The sequence below is a fragment of the Lacerta agilis genome, chromosome 7 (genome assembly GCF_009819535.1).
Source record: "Lacerta agilis isolate rLacAgi1 chromosome 7, rLacAgi1.pri, whole genome shotgun sequence".
Lineage (NCBI taxonomy): Eukaryota > Metazoa > Chordata > Lepidosauria > Squamata > Lacertidae > Lacerta > Lacerta agilis.
The window spans coordinates 66,767,855-66,794,787 of record NC_046318.1 but is presented as its reverse complement, the minus strand read 5'-3'; the positions used below and the strand labels follow the sequence as shown (position 1 = coordinate 66,794,787).

At 43.5% G+C, this 26,933-nt stretch overlaps 1 protein-coding gene across 2 annotated transcripts in view; it reads right to left on the bottom strand.

Annotated features, from left to right (window-relative positions):
• OXR1 (oxidation resistance 1) overlaps positions 1–26,933 on the bottom strand; it is a 230,994-nt gene that overhangs the window by 107,780 nt on the left and 96,281 nt on the right. For both annotated transcript variants that reach the window (XM_033155737.1, XM_033155736.1), the window contains exon 4: positions 6,211–6,410. In XM_033155737.1, the coding sequence (XP_033011628.1) occupies positions 6,211–6,410 (200 nt within the window). The remainder of the gene's footprint in view (positions 1–6,210; positions 6,411–26,933) is intronic.

Here is a 26,933-nt window from a genome sequence, read left to right as displayed (position 1 = left end):
ATATTTGAAGTTATCAATGAACGTTAAATCTGCTTCCCGCCTTTTTGGAGGGCAGCAACAGTGGTTTTATTGGTTAAAGTATTGATCGTGATGTCATATTGGTTCCCAAATAAAAGGCTGAGGCTCCCCGCTTAGGCACGTTCTTTTACTTTTGTTCTGTTGAAGTTCAGGTTTAGTTTAAGGGTTTTGGGAGCGGGCTGGATGGGTTGGATGGGTTTTTCTTTTAGTTAGAGTTAGCTCGCGGAAGATCTATTCGGTTTAGTTTTAGTTAGGCTTTTAGGTTTAGCCTAGGGTTAGATTTGCGGAAGATATTTCGGTTTAGTATTATTTAGTTAACTTCGCGGAAGATTGGGCGCACAGGGACTGTGAGCTTAGGGAAACTTAGCCTAGGGCAAGAAGACGAGCCTACGCGGGTTTTGCCAAAGCCACTAAAGATATAACTGGTGTCTGTCTTCCTTTGGGGGAAAAGGGTAGAAAGGTTTAAAGAAATTTTTTAACATCCTTGGTTTGATTTATCTAATTCAGATTCAGAGTATCCGCTTATTCTCGAGGCATTATTTTAGTTAGAAGGCAATTAAGAACTCATGCACCTTCGGAGTCATTTTCCGTCTTACTCAGCTTCCTTCAGATTGTGAGACTTGGCCGGCGCCCGTGCTCATAAGCACGCGGAACGCTGGCCGCTTTCCCCCCGCAACTGGTACCTCGTGCATGGGCAGCCTAAGCTTGCGCACGAGGAGCTCCAGCACCGAACCCCGACACTGTCAGGTTTGCGGCGATGCACATGTGAATCGTCAAGTGTGCCTCAGACATGTGTAAATGAGGATTTCCCTGTCTTGTTTGACTGTCTCTTGCAGGGTGTTTGAGGACACTTATCCTTGGAGAAATTATAAAGTCTTGTGACTATGTATTTTCTTTAATAAACTTTTATTAAGAACCAAAGTAGTTTTTAACGTAAATTTTATTTATTAATTTAAAATAATGGCAGTACAATCCCTGGAACCCACAGTAAATGGGTGTACACACACACACACACACACACACACACACACACGTCCTGGTCTTTTAAGCCAGTAATTTAAGGTTTGCTTGTATAGCAGAGGTATCTGAGACCATTCACAATTCAAAGTGTTGGTGCTGACCTTTAAAGCCCTAAATGGTCTTGGCGCAGTATACCTGAAGGAGCATCTCTGCCCCCATCATTCAGCCCAGACACTGAGGTCCAGCTCCGAGGGCCTTCTGGCAGTTCCCTCCCTGTAAGAAGTGAGGTTGCAGGGAACAAGGCAGAGGGCCTTCTCGGTAGTGGTGCCCACCCTGTGGAACGCCCTCCTATCAGATGTCAAGGAAATAAATAACTATCTGACTTTTAGAAGACATCTGAAGGCAGCCCTGTTTAAGCAATTTTTAAATGTTTGATGTTTTATCGTATTTTTTTATTTTCTGTTGGGAGCCACCCAGAGTGGCTGGGAAAGCCCAGCCAGATGGGTGGGGTATAAATAATAATTGTTGTTGTTGTTGTTGTTGTCGTCGTCATTGTGAAAAACCATGAACAGAGGCTGCCTAACCACTTTGGTTGTGCAACATCTTCCAAATTAAATGGCACACCGAAGGGAAGAAGCTGGTTCACTTCCCTTGTGCCTAGATTCCAGGATATGACGAACATAGAATGCTGCCTTATTTGCCCACTGTCAGACCATTTGCCCACCTAGCTCAGTATGAGTGACACTGACTGGCAGCAACTCTCCAAAGTTTCAGGCAGAAGTCTCCCATTCCTACCTAAGAGGTGCCAAGGATGGAACCTGGGAGCTTCTGCGTGCAAAACAATTATTCTGCCATTCAGCTACGACGGCCTTTCCCCTTGTGGAAGATAAGGAAGTCTGGGTCTAATCAATGCCGGGATGGGTAGCAACATTGATCCACTATGTACCCACCTTGAAACCCATCATGAACCAATGCTATTAATGCAACAAACAACTAGACTCGGTTGTTTCAAAGCTGCTGTCTTTGCACTTGCTGGGAGTTTTACATGTTCTTCTCGCTAGCCAGGAATGGGAAATCTATAAGAAGTACCTGTATTTGTAAATATATTCCAGGAACTGACTTCTCTTTCCAACCAACGGCATCCTATATTTCATCGCTCATCCTCCTTTCAGCAGCGATACAACACAGTTCACAAGCCCGTCACAACACGCAGTAAAATGCATATAAAAAGCCACAAAAAACAAGACAGATATATTCTACTACATGAGGGAGCTGTTAAGCGTTTCAGATGTGGTGGCTGAACCTTACAGCTAACGCTTAATTCTCTGCTTTCTAGTCTATCAACACAGATTTAAGATAGAATGTCACATTTTGGGTAGATGCTGCCTGTTGGGAACTGCTCACATATTAGGCAGAGAAGCGATTAGGCAGCTGCGCAAGGCTGCTTACAGATTTGCTAAGAGTAAGGAAACATATAATTATGCAGTTTGGCATTTTATGTAAAACAAATCATTTTCACTGCCATCTCTATGCCTCCTTCTCTTTTGAAAAACGAAGCCCCGGCCCATTTGCCAATTAATAACCGTCACTTTTTACACCTTAAGGAGAAACAGCCATAAAAGGTAAAGGTAAAGGGACCCCTGACCATCAGGTCCAGTCGTGTCCGACTCTGGGGTTGCGGCGCTCATCTCGCTCTATAGGCCAAGGGAGCCGGCGTTTGTCCGCAGACAAAGCCGCTTCTGGCGAACCAGAGCAGCGCACGGAAACGCCGTTTACCTTCCCGCTGGAGCGGTCCCTATTTATCTACCTACACTTTGATGTGCTTTGGAACTGCTAGGTGGGCAGGAGTTGGGACCGAGCAACGGGAGTTCACCCCGTCGCAGGGATTCGAACCGCCGACCTTCTGATCGGCTAGCCCTAGGTTCTGTGGTTTAACCCACAGCGCCACCTGGGTCCATAAACAGCCATAAAACTCCTTGAATGGTTTTTTTTGGGGGGGAGGGGCGGTTCCCAACAGGATCTCAAAGGCAGGAAATTGCTAAAAGTTTCTAAAGAGCCTAAACACATCAAACACTTGGGTTCAAAACACTAATTACCACCAGTCCACAAAATCTGCTGATGTGTGCATATTAGTCAATATACACTTGCTTTAGGCATTCAAACTTCCTACTCTCAATGAAACCTTCAATGTGGATTCAGCTGTCAAATAATCTTGCATAGAGGAAACTTGCCACTGGTTCATTTACTGCAGTATCTGCAGTTAGTCAGAAACCTGACTGGCCCAGTTGCCCGCAACTGAAAAGATGGCACTACGTGTTTCTGTCACCAGAGATCACTCTTGATCTCTGCAGAAAACAAGCCCTCTTTCAATGCATATCCCATGAATAAGAGCAGGGGTCCCCAAACTAAGGCCCGGGGGCTGGATGCGGCCCATTCGCCTTCTAAATCTGGCCCGCAGACGGTCTGGGAATCAGCGTGTTTTTACATGAGTAGAATGTGTGCTTTTATTTAAAATGCATCTCGCGGTTATTTGTGGGGCATAGGAATTTGTTCATTTTTTTTTTCAAAATATAGTCCACCACCCCCCACAAGGTCTGAGGGACAGTAGACCGGCCCCCTGCAGAAAAAGTTTGCTGACCCCTGAATAAGAGCAATGGATATTTAGCTCATAAGAGTTGCAGAGACACAGTTTTTCAGATTTGTTGTTTTCTTTAGTTTGAGTAGCGTTTGCTTCTGCAGGGGTGTTTTTCGGGGGTGGCAGAAATGGAAATGGACTCCCATTACAAAACACTGATCTATGTTCCTCGTGTAATAATGGTAAAATGCAGCTCCCGTTGATTGGCAATTTTGTCACACAGCGCCAGGCAGACTACTGGCTCCAGACCAAAAATAAAATAAAAATTACTTTTTTGCCCTTCATGATTGCTCTGTGCAAAAGCTGGAACCTAATTCCCACTAAGGTACAGTTGCACCTCAGGACATTTCTCTACCAGTGCAGAGTTCCTAAAGTAATAAAGGATGCTCAGCTGGTATTGAAATGGCACCTCACATTTATGGCTCAAGCAAAGTTCTTTGAACGTTTCGTGGTCTTAAAGGATTGCTTAAACACTAGCACAAAAAGTTTATTGAAAAGAAATCGAGGAAATTTAGCTTGTTTCAAACTTTGGCAGCTTCGTTACGAACAACTTGAATACCTGAGTTTTCAAAATATTTTTTTTCAAGCCAATTTTCCTTTAAATTGCCGCTAGGAGGGTCCAGGTGATTCACCTCCCACTGTATGGAAGAATACGGATGTCAGGAAAACCCCCTCCCCGATACGGCCAGCGTCTCAGGAGCATTTAGAGTACAGGGATCCACGTCCGCTGTTTACGAGCTCCTCCTCCCCCTCTTCCAGTGGGAGCTTGCATTCTTCACATTCCTCAGGCGGGGACGGAGAGGGGGAGACAGGAAGGCAATGCAGGGGCTTAGAAGGGGTCGGAGAGCCTCAACAGTACAGGGAAAGCAGAGATAGAGGTCAGGTTCCCACGCTACGTGGTCGGTCACAGGAGGGAAGAAGGAGGGGTTTCAGGGTTCCGAGGCTTTTCTGCTGGAAGAGAAACCGAAAGAGTTCATTCCTGGACACTGATGAGTATGGAGAGGACGCTTGAGACTTTGCTTTGCTGTACATAGCTTGCACAATAAAGAACTTAGTTTTTAGAAGTTCTTTGCCTTGGACTGTTACTCATGAGCAACCACTAAGCGTCCTTACAACAGATGCAATCAACTCCTTTGGGGGGAAAGCCAGGATATAAATTTAATAAAGACCTCTGCCAGGGAGATGGGGCTAGGGACAGCCAGAATCTTAGTGGCAGTTGACAACGCAGATGCCTTGCAAGCTACTACCAGACTAAGGCCTGGAGGCTCTACAAAACGTTTGCTTTGATCACTGAGATGCACTAACAAGGCTTGGATGCTGCTTGCGAGATAGAGAGCCTTTCACGGGTCTGTGCAGTTTGCTTGTTCTGTTTTACGAAGCAAGGGAGGCAGCTGAGGTGGAGACAGCTTTGCAACTCTGCTCCTTAACTGTAGACAGGTGCATGGAGGAGGCAGAACAGTTATTAGCAACCTCCTTCGTTCATGTTTGAGACTAGGTTTGGAGGCAACCACCCGGTTAAAATACAACAGAGAGGGAAACTGGTGAGCTGCAAACCGACCTAATAACTATGGCGATTCTAAAATGAATGTGGAGTTGCACAAGTATTGTGGTTTAATGTTTAACAAATAAAATGATTCTACCGATGCCATACCCTGCTACACAAGTCAAAACAGTGGTCCAAGGAGCCATGAGGTTCTGGGGTCCCTGAATCGGAAAAATCAGCGGAAGAGAACAAATTTCCACAGGAACATGGGAAGGTGCTTTATTCTGAGTGAGACCATTGGGCTATCTAGCTTAGCATTCTCTACTCTGACTGGCAGAGGCTCTCCAGGGTCTTAGGCAGGAGTCTACTGGGACCTTCTTCAGGCAAAACAGATGTTATTCTACAGAGTTGTGGTCCTTCCCTGACCGAGAGCTTTCCTACCACCGGTGCACTCCCCATGCAAGATGTTGGGTGTATTGGAAGTCACACTTTTAGTTGATGGAGGACAACAGCAAGGCTTAACGGGACTGGGGTGGACATGTCTTGGAACATCTTGACCCCAGATCCCCAGCAATGAACCAGGGATCTGTCCAGGGATCTCCGGACAAGCAAAGGATAGGACATAACTCCATAAAAAGAAGTCACGAAATAACCACGAAGAGGATCAGAACCAGACAAACACCATTTTAAGCCAGGAACCACTACTCTGACACAAGAGAGAGCCACACATTGCTTGCTCTCTCTTTTTCATAATCACTACCACTCCCTTAGGAATGTATTGCTGAGGAACAGCAAGGAGAACAACAACAGTAACAACAGTGGCGATAGGAAGTAATAGACCACAGAACTGAATGTTCTTTTAAAACAACAACACAAAACTAAAAGCAATGACAAGGCACTCCTATATCTCTTGCTTAAGTGACCTGCATAAGGGCAAACTCTTAATGCCCACAGCAGATGAGAAAACAACCCGCACCGAACAGCAGAAAACCCAGCAGCTCTGATTCACCCAATCAATGAACATGTGATTGATTGTTCCACAGTGAGAGCTTTCCTTCACTGAAGGAGATTGCACGTTTTAAAGGGGAAATATGGTGTATGTGTTTTGGCTCACCAATGGTGTAGTATCTCTTCAGCTCACCCCTCCGCGGGTTGCGCCGTTGCGTATTTGCAGTGTTGTTCTGCTCCTCTTCGGATGTAGCTGTGTTTGTGACAGGCGGCGGCCTAGGTGGTTGCATTGCATGTTGAGCAGCAGGTGCCAGAGGTTCATAACTTGATGCAGAAATATCGATAGACTGTGACTTCTTCTTTAGCCTGGAAACAAATGGCGATAGCATGTCATTAACGTCTTCGTTGTACAAAGCTGATGGAGGATATATAGCTAATTCAGATTTGGTTTTTTCAAAGAGGCACACACACGCACACACACCCAGCAGCAGAAACTAGTTAACAAGATCTGGATTAGTTTTTGTTTTTTTAAATGAAGGCAATCCCCATCAAGTCAGTGGGGATATGTCAATCAATGAACTGCATTGCATTTTAAATGCAAAAGTTCCAGTGGTTTTTTTATACTTAATAGGATTTATTGGTTTTGGATCAACTCTCTGCAGAAAAAAGGCTCCACAATGCTAAGATTGTGGTGTGTTTTAGAGCGAAATCAAAACCCTACCATCAAAATACATTTTGAAAGTAGGAGTATCAAACAGCCAGCAGTTTAGTTGCTGAAAAGAAAAAAATGATTTAAAACATTTATTGTGAAAAGAAAACCATCTCTCAGGAGACAGGAACAGTGTATACCACACTGAAATATGAAGTTGTTGTAAAATTGTCAGAGCACCCAGCACCCGCAGAGATGTGGAAAAAAAAAATACTTTATACTATTTTATTTGCAGAACTAAGAGAGTTTCTCTATTCTCCTAAATGTATGAAGGCTTTGATAACACATGGAGCATATGAGAGAGAATACAGTATCTTCAATTGAAGATGGTTGTGTTCTATTTGCAATGAAGTGCATACAGCACATGAGCTACTATTGGTCTCCTCCCCAAATTTCTGGTTGTGCATGCTCATTTTAAAATACAGTAATTCTGCATTCATGGAATAAGGAGTCCTGAATAAGTAAATGCACAGGGAAAACGCGGTTTTTGTATCTTTAAAAGGGGATACTGTACATGAAACATTGTGCTCTCTGGAGTCCTCAAACTTTATTTTAATGATAGCTTTGATTTTCAACATTATTTCACTTATTTACTTTTATAGATTTGTAGACCTTTCCAATTGCTGTATTTCCCCAAGACGGCATCATCATCATCATCATCATCATCATCATCACCAATGAAGTTAACTCCCAGAACCTTAGGTTCCAAATTGGAATACGTGAGCTTTCCAAAGCTCCTCTCAGAGTAACTGAGAAATTACCTGGGGGGGGGGGGCTTTGAGAAATTACCTCAGCTAATTTTTCCAAGCCTGTTCAAGGGCTTGTAAAATTCACCCCGCCTTACTCTGAGGAAGCAGGAGCTTTCTTTGCATGCTATACGGTGGTACCCTGGTTTCCAACCACTTTGGATTACAACCGTTTTGGATTACAACCACATCAAACCCTGAAGTACGTGTCCTTTTTTTTGGATTACAACCCATTTTTTTGGATTACAACCAATTTTTGGGTGGAGGCCCCATTGGTGAAAGCGCACCTTGGGTTACAACCTGTTTTGGTTTACAACTGGACCTCCGGAAAGGATTATGGTTGTAAACCAAGGTACCACTGTACAGACTGACTGACTTTCTCCATTGTTTTGCATGGGGAACAGGTTAAAGATGATGCAGGAGCAAGGGGGTGAGGAGAAGAAAACAGCCACTGCAACCCCCTGTAGAAGACCCATATAGGTAGCCTTTTCCTCCTCCAAATGTCCACCCCCTGCCACAGGGACTACTTTGCATGCGGGTTGGTAAAAGTTGTTGTAGGTCCCCCATGAGAGATGTACTTCCCCTAAAGGTAAAGGTAAAGGGATCAAGGGACCCCTGACAGTTAAGTCCAGTTGCGAACGACTTTGGGGTTGCGACGCTCATCTCGCTTTACAGGCCGAGGGAGCCGGCATTTTCCACTCCGCAGACAGTTTTTCCAGGTCATGTGGCCAGCATGACTAAGCCGCTTCTGGCGCAATGGAACACCAACACCAGAGCAGCGCATGGAAACAGTGTTTACCTTCCCACCAGAGTGGTACCTATTAATCTACTTGTACTTTTTGGCGTGCTTTGAACAGCTAGGTTGGCAGGAGCTGGGACCGAGCAATGTGAGCTCACTCCGTCGTGGGGATTCGAACCGCCAACCTTCTGATCGGCAAGCCCAAGGCTCAGTGGTTTAGACCACAGCGCCACCCGCATCCCTATGTACTTCCCCTGCCCTGGTCCAAATCCCCAACACTGGTCCAAATTGAATATAATGAGTGACATAGCTCCAGTACATTCAACAGGGAGGAACTGAGCCAGTAATTTTTATCCTGCTTGGTTTTCAATCCAAGAGGGAAATAATTCCAGAACTTGTATTGCTTGCCTCTTCTTTAAGGTGGGTTTTAATGAGTCCCTGAAGTTCTTTTCTGGGACTTGACATCTCTAGTTTCAAATAAATTGTGTTCATCAGCACACAGGCCCGTCTTAGAGGGATCAGCCGCCCTGGCGCAGCGATCCCTCGGCGCCCCCAGCCTGCCGCCTCTCCGCCCGCCTCCCTCCCGCGCTGGCCGCCCCTCGGGAGGGGGGGTGGGCGAGCGGGGGATGAGGGGCGTGGCGTTGGAGCAGGCGCTCGCGCGCCGGCGGGCGGATGATGAGGGGCGGGCGGACGGGCACTCGCGCACCGGCGGGCGGGCGGGCTGCAAACTGGCCGCCCTCGCCTCCCAGAGCCCCAGCTGGAGTGCTGGAAGGTCGCGCAAAGCCCCGCGCCGCTCCAGCGCTCCAGCTGGGGCTCTGGGAGGCGAGGGCGGGCGGCTTACAGCCCGCCCGCCGGCACGCGAGTGCCCGCCTGCCCGTGGGGGCGGGGGCGGGTTGGGGAGGGTGAGCCCGGTATGCCGGCGGGCTCGCGGGGGCGCCCCTGGGGCGCCCCGTGCCCTGGCGCGCCGCGCCACCGGCCTCTATGGATGAGACGGCTCTGTCAGCACATCTTAGATTTCTTAAATGTCACTCATGGATTACGATGCTAAGCTCCACTATTCTACACCTTAAACATTAAAGCTTTCAAAAGCCCGAGGAGAAAATAAATATTTGGCAAATAAACTCTTAACATACACACACACAAAAAACACAAAAAGCCACTCTGGTGGCTTTTCGATTTTCACATTCAGCTACTGCTTTTGTACAAGGACTGAATCAAGTAAATTAATTTCCCCTTTCTTGACATTGTTGTTCACTTGCAAAGATTAATTGCATTAAAGTTGTTCTCTTGGTTGTCTAGGAGAGGAAGCAAACATGGTAGATCAAATTATTTGATTGCCTCCACAGTAATAAACAAGTCCACTGTTTGATACTTCTGTGCTAAAAACCTCTATTGAAGTAATTTTGCGCATGTGTCACAGATAAACTTGCCACCTTCCCCATGTGCACTGAATCCTGTGGAAGAAGAGCAACTTAATAGAGATACATGATAAACAAATACAGAATTGACAGGGTGGAAAAGGAGAGAGTCAGGAAGGATAATCCAAGATCAGAAAAGTGGTTTAGAGCAATCAAAATCTCAGCTGATAAAGTAGTTTCAGTTCAGATTTCAGAAACTATTGGCATAGGTCTGAAACCTCATAGAAAGCAATAAAATGAAGTTTTCTGATGGGTACGCTGTCAGGGGCAAAAGGGTGTCGTTGTCGGACAATATTTGGAGGGAACCACATTGGGTAGTCAATATGGTGCCCTCTAGATGTTGCTATGAACAGGTTGGATACAGAGGAATGGTGGGAGAACCAGCTGGTGAACCACCAAGGGAAGATGGCTTAGAGACTGGGAGGAGGTGCTGGAAGCTGAAGGGGATAACAAGGCTTAGTGAGCAGGGAGAGTCTGTGGGGAGAAGTCCAGAATCAGAGGCAGAAGCTGAGGTGAGTGGGACAAGGAAAGTCCAGAGGCAGAGATGAGTCAGGCTGGTGACAAGTCACATGTGCCATCCCCCTGCTATGACAACCTCCCCTTCCCCCCCACTCCCGGTACCAGAAGAGGCAAGTGACAGGAGGAGCAAAGACAGGTGGCATGTAGGTGCAGTCTCCAATTGCCCGGAAAAAGCCCCAGAGAGGAGGAGACCTAAATGGCTGAGGGGAGGGGGGGACCTTTAGTTTCATGGAGTAACTGGTTTCATGGAGTAAGATCTACAGGGAATGAGCTGCTGTGGTCATTAGGCCTGACACTCAGCCAAATGTGTGAAGATCGTGTTTCTGCTAATAAAGTGCTAACACCAACTTTGAACTATGTGATTTATTGCCCATCTCACTCTACGACAGATGTTTTGGACCATCATCCTTGGCATTTGGCCATGTTGACTGCGGATGATGGGATTTGCATCTCCACCCTGGCTGCCCCAAAGATATCAAGGCTATTTGGGTAAATTGCAAGCCCAAGTCAACATAATATGCATCCTTGGATTATGGAAACAAGCCCAAAATGAATCTTTTCCTATCTTGAAGAGTTCCATCTTGCTCTTCATTTTTAAAGTGGTTGCACATCTTTATTTCATACAAAGGAACAGAATAAAATAAGAATAAGAGTGGAATGAGCAATTAGTTGTGACTCCTGTTGGCCAGCCCTATCATAGCTAAGGAGGTGTTTGTTGAAGAGAATGAATATTTAGCAAGGATTCCTGCGGAGCTTATAAAGTGGTTAGCTTGCTTGGCTGAATACAACCTACCCTTCCATGACTCATCATTGAAACACACAGTACGTGTAGAATGCAAGCTTCTTAACTTCCTCAACAACAATGCATAACATTATTTAAAGCATCTGTTGTAAACAAAATCTGTCCTTATTCCCTGATGGGGTACACAAGAGCACTTATAGAGTCCTTTGCAGGTTCTCCATCGGTAGGAGAAAATAACAGAGGCCAACCAGAGAATATTGAGAGGCAAAGCAGCTAGTAAGACTGATCTTTATTAAAGCTGTTGCAACAGGGTGCTCCCCTCACATGCAGGAGAGAGGACGACGACCCAGAACAAAGGTGTGCCTGCCCTTATATACACATTTAAATTGCCCGCCCTAGAGTCCAAGACCACCCCCAGAAACATCATACATACATCACAGAAGGGATGTAGTCCAAGACCACCACCCCAGATACATCATACCTACACCACAGAAATGGCGGTCTACAACAGAAACCTGAGTGCGTTGTTTATCTCCTCTCCCCCAGGTTATCTGATAATGCCTTATCTGATTGCCTTTCTTGGTAGTCTGGCCATTCCTTTGAGATGGTAATCACTTAATTCCCGAGACAATGGAAAAGTTCCCTCACCCCCTCCCTCCTTGCAGAGAAACATTTGGTCAGTTTGGGAGTCAAAATGGTTTTAGGACTGTCTTCCTGTGCTGCTTCAGACATGTGGTGTGTGTGTGTGTGTGTGTGTGTGTGTGTGTGTGTGTGTACGTACGTGTTTGCTTGGTACATTTATGAACATTTATTATATAAGACCTTTTTTATTATTACACAGCAAAAAGGAGGGGGGGCCACGTGAACATCCTTGATAAAACCTGAGGTAATAGTTTGTGCCATGGAGAAAACTGGTTGTTTTGAAATAGCCATTGCCAATATTGGCCAGTGAATTACCTTGGTGCCAAACTAATCTTCAACACAGAAAGCCTTCATACCCTGGGTGATAAAACTCTTGAGGCATTGCTGCTCCTTCTCTTTGCTATCATTTGTTTGTGCTCTCCAAGCAGGCAAACAGGGACAGGAGGAACAAAGAGAAGAGGGGGGGCCCTCCTCACCTCCCTCCTGAGCCTTCAGGTTGTGATGGGCCATTAACTCAAGGAAACAACCCCAAAGCAGCCTCAAACTTTGTTAAGGGAAAGGTACCGGTACTGCAGAATGTCACAATTGCAGCACTTTCTCTCTTTGGTATCTGGCCTTGGGCTTCCAGGCTAAGCTAATGTAAATCTAGGGAAAGCGCACGAATTATGAAAACCTATTCTTCCAAACAGAAAGTATGCTTTTCTTCAAGTGTCACACATCAGCAATATTATGCCGCTTTGATGGACTACCCAAGCAATTTCATTTCCCTTCTCACCCTTCATTTTCTCCTAAGCTTCATGAAAGCCCCTCTCTCCTTTTGCCTTCCAACTTCCTATACAAATAAAATTCCCTCTTCACTCTTAAACCTCCTTGGAGCAGCCTTTAAAATCCTTTGTTGTAACCCATTTCTTTCTGCTCCACGTGGCAGCCCATTATCAAAGCAACTCTCTTTTGATGATGCGACCATCCGATGACGTCACAGAATGACATATGGAAGCCCTAGATAATGGATTACAATCAATGAATGACTATATATATATATATATATATATATATATATATATATATATATTTGTTAGCGTCGGTCTTGCTCATCTCTGCCAACTGATGAAGTGGGAAGGACCAAAGGCTAGATTAAACAAAACGCTGCTATCAGCTAATTCTTCAAACCAGCTTGACAGCCTAGCAGGCAAGGGGAGTTGAGTCTTCCTCAGCTTACAAATAGGATGGATGGCCCATCACTCACTGTGCTCTATTGAAGAGTCCTCTGTAGTAAATCAAATCACTGTTGCTATTATTATAACACTGGGGAGCAGATAGACATGTCTCTCTCTCTCTCTCTCTCTCTCTCTCTCTCTCTCTCTCACACACACACACACACCACTTGCTACTTCTCTATAACTCAGCACCTCGGAAAAGCTTAAGTGCACAAAAATGTTCAGGTATTTTTGAAGCTGTCATCTGAGCTTATTACTTTAAAGTTGCAATAAGGAGAGGGGGTTCATGTGAGCATCATTGATGAAACCTGAGGAAATAATTGGTGCCAATTATACCTGTGGTATACAAATGTAATAAATAACTGCTGCTGCAGCTGCTGCTGCTACTTTTATTACCCTGTCAAAGGTGAGATAGGGTACTTAATCTTGAATGCATACAAATCTTACTGAAGATAAAATACATTAGAAAAATGTGTTTGAGGGTTGTTAAAATCATTAAAATGTGGAGTAATGAACATTTGGTTATATTTTTGTATATATTCATATAATTTTTTCTTTCCCTTTTACACGGTTGTGTTTTCTTTTCTTTTTTCTTTTTTCTTTTTGTATCACTTTATTGCTTTATAATTGGGGGGGAAATTCAATGAAGTATCATTTTTTTAAACAAACCATTTGGTCCTGATAGAAATAGTGCACAGGTATTAAACTATGGAATTTCTACCACAATATGTGGTGTAACAGATGCTGGAATACAGATGCCTTTGGATGATCCAGCAAGGATCTTCTTAAATTCCTCCAACTTTCCCTACTTCCACATCTCTAAATTGGGCTAATGGTCTATTTCAGTGTTTCCCAAACTTGGGAAACTCCAGCTGTTTTTGGACTACAACTCCCATCACCCCAAGCTAGCAGAACCAGTGGTCAGGGATGATGGGAATTGTAATCCAAAAGCAGCTGGAGTTTCCCAAGTTTGGGAAACACTGGTCTATTTCATAGGACGATCTGCAATAACAACAAATGACCATAAAATTCGGTGTGCCTTTAAAAAGTCTAGCAATCAAGATGTGTTGCATAATGAGACTTACCTAATAATTCTGAAAGTGTTTGCTTTGTATCCCTATGCAAATTCCTCATTTTGAGATAGTTGCTCACATTGAAGCAACATTATTGCCTTTGAAACCAGAAAGGTTAGTCCCAGAACTTTGTGAGTGCCTTTACAAATAAGAAAATTAGCTAATGTTTGCTTCTTTGGGTGCTAGTGGTTTTTATTCAGGATCTCAGTCTCAGCATGGCAGGCTTGCATTTCATCCACACAGAATCATATATCTCATCTGTAACATTCATCTTTTAACAATCCCTAGAGACTGAAGACCCCCCCCCCCCCAGGTTGTGGATGAATACTTCCTTCTTACATGGAGCTGAAAGGTAGCATTTTAGCCATATTTCACCCTTCTCATAACTCATTTTCCAGTTTGTCAATCACTGCTGGTTAGTCTGCCATGCGGTCCTTGTGAAAAAGGAGTGGATCAATGACTCCCATCAACTTTCTTGCCGCTGCTCACACATTTTCTCCTTCATCTGCAAAATCCATCCTCAATACAACTCCAGAGGCTAAAAATGTAAAGTGCCTTTTATAGGTCTAACAAAACATAAAAGCAGTCCAGAAAAAGACTGAAGTTTTTTGTTTTGTTTTTTGGAAAAAAAAGTTTTCAATGTCAGGGAAAGGGAAGGGAAGATTGCTTTTTGGCTCATACACATTGTAGCCTGCAAGCTCTCTTATTCATCAGTAGCTGAAAGTTAAATCTCTCATGACATTTAAAACTGTGATGAAATTATACAACACCTGGGGACCTGCCATATCACTGCCCAAATGCGGCTAGCATCTTCATTCTTCACACACCCCTAGCCAGGGGTGCTGGTTCCTCTAAAAAGTGTGTTTATGGATTCCAATCCATTCCCACCATGCCTTTCCTTGGATTCATCTCTGCAAAGCCCCCCTCACCTCTTCCATCCCAACTCTGCCATAATAGCTAAATGGATTGTCTGTTTTTAGAGACAGAATATCCATGAATACCAAACACCCAATTTAATACTGAAGGCCATGCATCTACTCCATGCATCAATCTAGAACTGCAGTACCTCCAGGAATAGTGCACACAAAGAAATACTGTAGCCTTTATTCCCTGCTTGACTGCTTCCCAGAGACCATTGCATGGCTGCTGTTGGCAAACTGAGTGCTGGATTAGATTGGGATGAGTGAGTTGCCCAACACACACACACAAACACACACAAACACAATACAAGGCCGTCTGCAGTCCTAACTCCCCAAATAATTTTCCCCCTCCTTGGACATGTATGTTATTCTCTTCTCATCCTTGAGCCATTATCCTAAAGGCAACCATCTCCAAATGCTACGCCAGAAACTCCTAGGAGCTCACAGCAACATTTCAAAGTAAGCTACAACAGAGATTTTTTATCAGCTCCTTTACCTAATATCGAAGGATTTTAATGACTGAGAATAAATTTGAACGAAGTTGAGACTGTGTCTACCACACCATGCTGACTTGCATCTGCTCCAAGAATAGCCCTTCTTTTCCATCATTTCTCTTCATTTCGAATGCTGTTATCTTTACAAAATATAAAACCATCACACTCAGTCAAGTTTTCTTTTGTCGGTTAATTGATGCATTGCTACAGCATTAAACTGCAAAGAGTCATTTTTGTTAGTTGCCAGATACATCAGTTGAAAGGTTATAAGGGAGCTGGAACTGTACTTTAAGAAGCGGCCATGTCTAGGTTAGACTATTTGTCATCTAGCTCAGAATTATCTACTCCACCTGGCAACAGTCCTCCAGGATCTCAAGCTGTGATCCTTCACATCACCCTTTCAACGAGAGATGCTGGGGGGTTGAACTTGGTACCTCCTGCATGCAGAGAATGAGCTCTACTACTGGGTTGCAGTCCTTCCTCAACTCATTTCATGCTAGATCCAAGGTTGTTGTTGTTGTTTTAAGTACTATCTACATACAGTATGTGCCATTTGCTCATGTCACCCTGCATGATGGGGAGAAGGCAGTTAAATGAACAAATATTATTCCCCTCCTATTAAATTAGGCATACATTATGAAATTACAAGCTGCTGGAAATCTCCATTTCATGGTATTTAGAGAAGGCACTTTAATATACCAAATAAGGCAGGCTTGGGTAGAGGCAATTCACTTAGCAGTCTGCCACCTAGGCACTGACGTCACTCATCACTCTGGCTTTCATAACCAAGGTTCATCTCCATCACTCTAGAAATTCTTTTTTATGGCTCTCCTGAACTTTAGAATCTGATGTGCAGCAAAATGTATTGCCGGATCTGTGTCTCTGCTTAAATCAGAACCATAATCCAAGATGTCATGAACAGTTTGGTTCCTGGAAAAATACAACTGACAAAAAAGTGTCTCGAGTTTTTCAGCAGCAGCAATATATATTGCCACTTGAAAACTACCGGTATCTCACTGAAAATAGCCTTCTCCTGTAGATCGCTACCTGAGGGTCTCTGCTGTCTCAAAACCCTGAAGTGACTATGAGTCTAGTTTTCTATAATGCACTGGGGGGGGGAGGTTAAATTATTGGAATGAGTCTACAAGGATTTGCCTTTGTGAAGACTCTTTGGAAACTGCACTCGATCCAGCAGCAAGGATAGACCTACTTCAGTCATTTTATCTCTCAAACATCATACAAATACAGTCATACCTCTGGTTGCGCTCGCTGCGGGTTGCGCATTTTCAGGATGCGAACGCGGCGAACCTGGAAGTACCGGAATGGGTTACTTCCAGGTTTCGGCACTCGCGCATGTGCAGAAGGACTAAATTGTGCTTCACGCTAGCACAGAAGCGCCAAATTATGACCCACGCGTGCGCAAAAGCGGTGCTGCGGTTGCGGATGTGCCTTCCGCATGGATCGCATTCGTAACCCAAGCGTCCACTGTGATTCTCCTGCCACTATTTCTGCAAAACCCCCCCCCCCGTGTCCAGAGCAGAGAGGGCTTCAGCTTCCAGAGCAGAGAGACTACCATTACTGCAATAGGCTCCTCATGCAATTTAGAACCCATATTTTCCAGGATTCGAAGCAGGGAGTACTTGAGTAGCGAAAGATCCCTCCAGTGGAATTTCAGCTCCCAATTCAGGGAGGGGCTGGTGGAAATGTAGATGGGGAAGTGCAGGAGAGGGCAGGGTTAACAGCCTTGCCCCTGTTCTCCCCCATGCTATGCAGCAATTCCCTGTAAGGAGGGGGAGAAGAATGACTGGAATAGAGCCAATGTCAGAGAAAACCACGGGACCATATTAAACCATCTCTGCACCAGTTACTAATATGTTTCTGGGTGCAAGTCAAAGTGTTGCCAATTGCATTTAAAGTCCCAAGTGGACTGGGTCCAGGATACCGGAGGGACTGCCTATCTGCTCATTAAAAACTGAGTGGAGAAGACCTTTTCTCCTCTTGCCTATGGGAGAAGAAGAGTTGGTTTGACAAGAGGTGGGGCCTTCACAATAGCTGCACCAATGCTATGGAACACTTTACCCCACAAAGCTTGGGGGGTCCCTTCTCTGGTTGTCTTCTGCCGTCTGGTAAAGACTTTTAAAACAATAAATCTTGGAGGCTTTTGGTTTGCGAGGTACATGTTCTGATAAGTGCCACTGCCACTTTTCCAATCACCTCCAGCCCTAGTTTTAGCTTTACCATGGTGTGACCACAATGATGTTCAAATGCTCCTATGACTGTTCCTCTCTCTCGCTCATACACACACAACCATGTGCTAGTCATTCCCCCATCTACAAAACCCATCCAAAAGTGACATGCAAATTGTTTCCAACTGGGACTGAAATTTTTAGCCAATTAATTTGTTAACTCAACCAAAATATGCTTTGTGTAAAATACTGCTAATTTTCAACAAGTGTTACACTGTGGAATGGTCGTGCTCAGGGTTCGACGCAGCCAATGGTTTTTGTATCTCTCCAAATCTTGGGTTTCTGCCAAGACTGCTGATACTTCCTTCTTGTAGTGTGGATGGGGTCATTTTGGATAAACAAGGCACTTTCCAAGGCTTGGAAAATAAATTTGTTTGTTTGTAGAATACAAATAACATATATAGGCACTCTGACATGCTGGAGAGAATATGTGGCATACAGGTATGAACTGACCCAGACCCTGCAAGCATCTGAGGCCCTTCTTCATGTGCCTCCTCCTTGAGAGGTCCAGAGGATGTGAGGTTTGGAGCTTTCAGAGTTAAAGAAGCTCAACAGTTCGCTCCTCCCACAGGGAGGATGTGTCACAACATCCGGAGTATCTGCTGTATGCAATGTCTTTGTGATTTATGTGACGCACCGTTTATTTTCTGGTCAGTCTTCCTTTCGCTTTTGGAGGAACCGGAGAGACCGGAGATGTCTTCCCAATCTCCGGGCAAAGCTCTGTAATTTATATGCTTGTAATAAAGCATACTTGCTTTGAAACAACCCAGGCGTTGTGGAATTTATTGCTGGCACAAGGCACACATATCACTGTGCAAGAGGAGAAGTAAGAAGTTTGAAAAAACTCTGCAAAAGCACTGGAGAAGCAGGAGAACGCAGAGGAAGCGTTGCTGGACACCACTCCAAGTGCTAAACTGGTTTTAAGGCTTTTCCAGTTAAAACCAAAAGCCCCACAGAGGATGGCAACATGAGAATGAGCCTTTCTGAAGTGGCTCCCCACTTGTGGAATGCTCTCCCCAGGGAGGTTTGCCTTCGTTACATATCTTTAGTCACCAGGCAAAAACATTCCTCTTCTCCAAGGCCTTTGGCTAATTAAAGAATCTATGGCCCTTTAAACTGTGCAGAGGGGTTATCGTTTTGTTTGTTACTATGTTGTGCATTTTTGTGTTTTTATATTGCAAACGGCCCTGTGATCCTCGGACGATGGAGACAAGAAAACTGCCAGATCTCGAATGGAGGCCACATTTTCAAGATAGTTCTTCCTCCCTTTTGCATCTCGGGACACATATGCCTCAGCTTTATTGGACTTCGCAGTTAGTAAACAGCTGTTTTCACATCTCCAGGAAATGTAGGGCAGCCTGAATCTTTCTCTCTTTCCCCCCTCACTGCAGTCTTTCAGACCTTGAAGGTCAAGTCTGAAAGGGATGCACTAAACCTCTAATTTCCCCAAGGTGGACCGTCTTGGGGGGTGGGGGGATGAAGAACCACTTGTATTGACGTAAAACAAAAATAGCCAAGGTGAACGCAGCAATCCAGACCCTGCCAATAATCATGCCAGAGGTGGCTAAGAAAGAAGTAGAGAAGTGACTTGTTCATGTTTCATAATCACTTACAGCCCAACCAGGTAAGCCAACAGGCTTGTTTTGGTTAGAAAATATCTATGATCTGTATATTTGTTATTTCTTGCTTAAGATCATGTGTATGTAGCAACAGTTTTTGAATAAATAATTCCTTTCTTTTTAAAAAAGAAAACCTATGAATATGGTGAAATGTTCAGAAGAAAAGGGCAGAATAATCCTAATGAGTGTGCATAAGAGTGGGGATGGAGATTTGCACAGAGAAGGAGTTGCCAAGCCTGCCACCATCACTCCCCTCCTGCCTTGGCTGGTGCAAGCCAACTGGCTAATGGAAATTCTGGTCTAGCCCTCCATTTGCATCCCCTTCCTCAAGTTTGCAGTACAAGAAGAGGATTACACCTAGATAATCTATTGTAAACCAGAAGTGTGATTCATTTGAGGATGCTCCACAGCATGACTTGCGCGCGCTCTCTCTCTCTCTCTCTATCTATATATATATAGGGGGGGCAGGCTCCTTGTTTGTCATATGCCTGAGTAAGCCAAAGCAAACAGAGGACGAATAGCACTGAGCTGGCTCCCAGAACATCGCATTATTCTGGACAGTGGCATTTGCTGCAATTATACAAACACTAACTTGCCTCTTGATTTGAAACAGCCCGGCTGACATGACAAATTCATTTGTAACACCACAGTGCCAAAGTGCGTAGGAAAGACCTCAAGCCACCAACTTTACAGGGCTATTTAATTAACACAAATTGATTTGTGATCTCAGGACATGGAGGCTGATTTAACATAAATTGGTTTGTGATATGGAAGGAAAACTAGATAGCTGCTGCAGTTTCCTAATGAAAGTCAAAAAGATATTTCAATGTGATTTAAGTATAATGGGAAGAAGAGGATGTGCTGTGTGTGTGTGTGTGTGTTAGTTCTGCAGCGATTATTATTATGAAACTGCTGCCTGTTAACTGAAGTAAACCCTTCAGCTGTAAGATATTTTGTCTTCAGGGAGCATTATAATCATACTTTGTATCTGTGGAATTCTTTCCCTAGTTCCAATGCCTGTAGGCTGGACACTGTATGTGCAATTCTGTATTTAAACCGCTTGAACGCTGCTTTCCCCAAAATATAAGAGAGATATAAAAAGGCAGGGAACCCCACAGGTTGTGTGGTGGCAGCAACGGGACACACATATAGGAAGATGGAACAGATCCAATCTAGTGCAGCACCCTAAAATGCTCTGTTCCTCCTTACCGTCTTGCAGGATAGAACGTTATCCCATATTCTTTCTTATTCTTAGAATCTTATGAGTTGGAAGAGACTCTGACAATCATCTAGTCCATGGGTAGGCAAACTAAGGCCCGGGGCCAGATCTGGCCCAATTGCCTTCTAAATCCAGCCCACGGACAGACCGGGAATCAGCGTGTTTTTACATGAGTAGAATGTGCCCTTTTATTTAAAATGCATCTCTGGGTTATTTGTGGGGCATAGGAATTCATTCATTCCCCCACAAGGTCTGAGGGACAGTGGACCGACCCCCTGCTGAAAAAGTTTGCTGACCCCTGAATTCTAGTCCAACCCCCTGCAATGCAGAAATAGTCCGCTGTCGCTTACGGGGATCAAACCTGCAACCTTGGCATTATCAGCACCACACTCTAATCAACTGAGCTAATAATTGAGGATGGTGCATACCTGCCTGCAACAAGATGATGACGACATGAGAGGCTTTAGATAGATAGATAGATAGATAGATGATAGATAGATAGATAGATGGATACTTTATTGTCATTGTACATAGTACAACGAAATTGAATGCCATCCCACATTTACAGCCACATATACACATACATACCATCCATCATGACTCCCCAAGATCATATCATTTAGTTACACCATTTAAAATAGTTATAGCTCTTGGATAAAAACTGTTTTTTAGTCTATTCGTTCTTGATTTAATTGTTCTGTATCTCTTGCCTGAAGGCAACCATGCAAACAGACTATATCCAGGATGAGATGAATCCTGTAAAATGTTGTTTGCTTTTTTGAGACAACGGGAGCTGTATAGTTCGTCCACAGATGGCTAGGCGATCCCTGTACTATCCTCTGCATGTTAATGGAAATTACTGGATGAGAAATTATTTTCTTTTTTATCAGGATAATGAAACATCTCCTCTGAAACGGTGATCATGCAAATCCGTCAACAGCATAGAGAAGAGAGCACAAAACCACCTTGCTCCATGGCAACAGAGAGTTATTGCTGACGCCACTGAGATTCATTGGTTAAACGAGGCCACCTCGATTCACATTTCCTTGCAAATCAGTGTGTTTCAGCCCACAGTAATTAAAACCTGAGATAGGAAGTGGGAAGAAGAGTGCAAATGACCCTTAATCACCTGACTAAGTCAATCAATAAGAAGAGCAGAATGCCAACGCCCACATGGAAAGCAATATGCAATTATGGCCGCCTCCAAACCAATGTTTTATTGCAGCTGTATCCTGCAATATACCGGAACTTACCTTGAATGCTGGCGAGTTCCGGCTGAAAAAGAAGCCCTGTATCGCGATACAAGGCTTTTTTTTTTCAGCCGGAACTCACCAGCATTCAAGGTAAGTTCCGGCACCTCTGTTTCTAGAAAAACAGCAAAGGAAGAAGAAGAAGAAGAATTTGGATTTGATATCCCGCTTTTCACTACCCAAAGGAGTCTCAAAGCGGCTAACATTCTCCTTTCCCTTCCTCCCCCACAACAAACACTCTGTGAGGTGAGTGGGGCTGAGAGACTTCAAAGAAGTGTGACTAGCCCAAGGTCACCCAGCAGCTGCATGTGGAGGAGCGTAGACACGAACCCGGTTCCCCAGATTATGAGTCTACCACTCTTAACCACTACACCACACTGGCTCTGGAACAATATATAGAGCATTTGTAGTAGATGTATCCTGCTTTAGTTTGTTGTGCAATGCTTCCTCGATGCTACTAATGATTGCTGTCTGGAGGGGCTATAACACAACAACAACAGTGGTACAAAAAGTTATGGGATTTCAGCAGGAAGTTAAATCATCTGCAATGACTGGAAAATAAGCAGTGTGACTATCCCAAACAGGCACAAGCAATATTGAAAGTGGGATCACATGTGACACTCTCCAATAGCATCATGAGCACAAATAGTTATGAAAGCATAATAAAAAGGGCATCTCAGGGGATAAAGAGCAAAGAGGGATTAAAGATGAACTAGGCATGCTCAGATGAAGCCTCTCAAGGTGGAAAAAGCACACTGGCCCCTCCTATATATAGGATCAGGGATGGGACCACTACTCTCTTTATTTTAAGGAACCTGGTTGTTGTTGTTTTTTAAGGGTGGGGGCAATGATGGTGGACTGAGATGTTCCTGGTGACAGGAGGGGATAGGGGGAAGTTTGGAAATTAATTTCTGCTGGGCTAACTTCTGCTAACATCTTTTAACATCTCTAATATCTCTTAACATAATTTTAAAAAATATCAATTTGACAAGTTTTAGCATTTGTAGCTGAGGTGTGTTGCTGTGATAATTGGATTGGCGACTGGGTTTTGATTTGTGTCTGTGTCAGATTTTATGGCTGGATTTTACTGTTGTACAATTGCTGGTTGGTTTCATTGATTTATGTTTTTATTGAATAATTGAATGCCTGTCTATTTTATTGTGTATGTAAGCAAGTGAATATTTTTTTTATTAGGCAGCTCATAAACTGAAATAATAAATAATTTTGTTAGAGATATTGGGTGATGGCCATTAATCCTACTCAGAGCAGACCTACTTAAATCAACAGATGCAAGTAATTGAAGTCATTTGATTTCAGCTGGTGTACTCTAACTTCCTTGAATATTTCTCACTGGCAGGGCTTTTACTTGATATGAGCGGAAAGGGTCCGGTTTATAGGAATTTCATTTAAAGTGGTGTTTTCTATTATTATGCATTTGAACCATCATGGTTACTGATAATGGATGGTGTTCTGCTAATGTGTTCCATCAGCACAAGTATTTCCACTTTTGCAACAGAAAATTCCCCCCTGCTGCCCCCATGTGTGCCTCTTCCTGTGGTCTCCCCAAATCTGCTCTAGTGGGTTGGGGGAACCCCTAGGACAGATTTGGGGGGTGCAGGGAAGGAATAGGAGGGGAGAAGTTTCCACTGAGCAAGCAGAACTCCTTGTGCTGATGAAACAACTTCATGCTATATTGGAGTCTACCCACAAATCGGAAGACTGCTCCAGGGGGAAAGGGTGGGTACTCTTTGATGTCACAGGCACTAGCCAATCTGCACTCTGCATAAGTGTAATTACAGCCAGCTGGAAGAACTTGTTCCCTCTGGATTTGAAACTGAACTGCACACCTTACAACGCCATGGTAAACACCATGTCCAGAGTGAAATGGAGTGACTTCTATTATGTGTGTGTAATTCAGTGCTTTTTTTCTTTTTAAAAAATGTTCAAGGGTACTCTCATTTTCCTACTCATTTTGAAATACTGCCCCTCAATGAGGCCAAACTTAGATTCACAAAATGTTTTGGGGTATACGTACCCCTGCATCCCCCCAGAAAAAAGCACTGGTGTAATTTATTAAATTTCTATATCTCCCTTCCTCACTATGATTCTACAATATAATTCTATAATTCAAATAAATAATTGTATATGTATTAGAATAATAACTTCTTTTATATACCCCTGCATTAGAAAAGTATGTATACCAGTGCACAAATCCTGACCTCATTTTAATAGATTGTTAAATAAAAGTCAGGAAGCCATTACTATTTTTTTTTATTTAAAAAGTCACATAATAAAATATATCTCCCAATAACAGTAATGCACAGTATCTTTATAGGTTCTTTTACTCTCCAAATAACTTGTCTAAGAAGATAATCATTCTACCCTTCTGGTAATGATTTTTTTTTAAAGTTCTATGATTTTATTGCCATGTAGGCAAATTTCCAGCTGAAGAAGCAGCAGGCCCCATTAAACAAAACAAAGTGGAATCCAAGAATCTTGATATCAGTTCGTTAAGCTATTCTGCAAAACAGAATTATCTGTCTACCATTTACATTTACAATCTAAGTAAACGGGGTCACAATGATTAAATAGTTTACAGTGGTACCTCGACTTACGAATTACTTGACATACGAATTTTTCAACTTACGAATGGGCATCCGTTGGTGGTTTTCGATGGGGTTTACTCGACTTACAAATTTTAGATGCAGTTTACTCAACTTACAAATTTTTCCGAAATTTTCATTTCCAATGCATTCCTATGGGGAAATTGCTTTTTTCGACTTATGAATATTTCGACCTACGAATGTGCATTCGGAAAGGATTAAATTCGTAAGTCGAGGTACCACTGTATATCAGTTTTTCTGTGTCTAGGTAAACCTTAAGGTTCATCGATATGACCAGATCCAACCATGATGCGCCAACTCCATTTGGGGAAATTTCATGGAAATTCCAGGCAGGCTTGACCACAGTCTGACTTGCTCAATTAACTCAATATTTCAGCTCAATTAATAAAATATTTCAGCTCTCATTCCCGCCCCCCAAGAGATGCTGGCTCTCTGCAGTACTCCAAAAAGGGGAAAGCTCAAATTAACAGAATTTCTAACCCAAACGTTTGCAGACATCCACATAGTGAGCCCTCAATCCTGGGAAACTAGCAAGTAGGCTGCAGTAAAACTGTGGAAGACCTCAATGTTTTATAAGTACAGGTAAAAGTTAATTTTGGTGGGCGCTACCTAAATTGGCGGCTCAACACAACCTTGATCATGTCAGAATTTGATACTGTACCATGTGAGAGCCAGTAGTGGTGAGACTGCTAGGCTAAGAGCACTAGGCCAGTCACTGCCTCTCAGCCTAACCTACCTCACAGGGTTGTTGTGAGGATAATATGGGGAGGAGGAGTATGTATGCCACCTTAAGCTCCTTGGAAGAAAGTTGGGATATAAATGTAATAATTTTTTTAAAATGATGAAAACAGCAATTCACATCTGGTAGGGCCTATTGAAGAATTCATAGCTCTTTCAACCATATTAATTGTTCGCTTAAAGCTTGTTGCTTTACTTCATGGTGACTCTTTTTCTTCCACTCCTTTCTCTAATAATGTCGGCTAGCTCATCCTCTCTCCCTCCTAATTCTTTCAGGCTTGTGATGGTTCAAAGGATAAGATTTAAATTCAAATTGCAGAATTATAACTCCTCAGCATGCTAGCGCTATTTTTAAGAATGCTCAGGACAGCAATCTGAACTGATGAAAGCATTTCTGATTTGAGATTGTCATCTTTGTTATTTATCAGGACACCGTGCTCTGTAAACAGTGATGGATAGTTAGTGGCAAGGGAAGATTTGTCACAAGATTTGGGCAAACATGAGTTCCTATGTCGTATGGAGGGAGGCTTAGATGTTCTGTTCCTGCGTGCTGAATTCTGCTCTGTGTACGATGTGGTGCATCATACAAATGACCCCAAACTGGGCGAGAAGTCAGTTTGCACCAGAATAAGTCACACATTTATTAGAGCCACTTCATGATTTGTCCATTCAAGGAATTATCTCACAGTGTGATATATGGAAGTCAAAACTGTGCTTTGGGGTGTACTTTCCCTCCTTTGCCTCTCTGCTGCTAAAGAGAGTAAGTTTAAATTAGTATCATGTGTCTGCAAATGACCCAATTAATTATGCTGCTTTAAAAAGGTAATCTGACATTGTATTGTTCTTCAGATGGGGATGTTGCAAAGAAATTTAAGGGGAATGAGTGTGTCCCTTGGGTGGGCGTAATTGCAGGCCGTATGCCATTGGAAGAAAATCTTCTAAAATGGGGGAATGAGGTCACAGCACTCCTACTCGTCAACATGCCTACTTCGCGAAGAAATGCACATTGTATCTTGGAATCATTGCCCACTCTTAAGAGAGAACTCAGGCAGAGAGTGCTTGCAGAAACGAGACCCAAATGGGGCCACTGAGAAACAGCATGTTTGGGGGAACCCCAAGGTTTGCAAAAGTACAAAACAAAGAAACCTAAGAGGACAACACATCTCCAAAATTGTAAGAACTGAACATGCTCAGTACACACAGAATGTTTAGTGTGAACCAGGAAGAACAACAACAGCAGTAAAGCAGAACTGGAATGCCCTGCTTGGAAGAAATGGCTGGAAAGGCTATTATTATTATTATTATTATTATTATTATTATTATTACCCTGCTCATCTGGCTGGGTTTCCCCAGCCACTCTGGGCAGCTCCCAACAGAATTAAAAGCACAATAAACCACCAAACATTAAAAACTTCCCGAAACAGGGCTGCCTTCAGATGTCTTTTAAAGTCAGATAGTTGTTTATTTCCTAGACATCTGATGGGAGTGCGTTCTACAGCGCGGGCGCCACTACCGAGAAGGCCCTTTACAGCAGCATTCCTGTTGGAAGGTAGGATATAGTGTTGTATTTTTGTTGTGGGCCCCACTTACTTTTCCCTAATCATGGAGCATAATTGCCCAGGGACATGCAGACCCTTGGAGATTGTCAAGCGGTTATAAAAATTCCACCACCAGCAAGAACTGGAAATGACTGGAGCACACAGAAACATGCCCCGAAGACTGGCAAAGCAATGAAACTTTAGCAATTTATTGCAAATTGTTCTGAGGGAGCAGAGGTGAAACACTTGGGAGTACACCTTGGCATCACCTACATTCTCCTTCCAGAATGGTAGTCCTGTTAGTCTATGCAGAAAAAGACAAAAGAGTTTCGTGGTATCTGAAAAACTAGCAATATCATGCAATGCACGTGTATATCATTAAAGTATCGCACTTTAAGAAAACCATAAAGATAAGCTACATCTATGGGAGACCAGC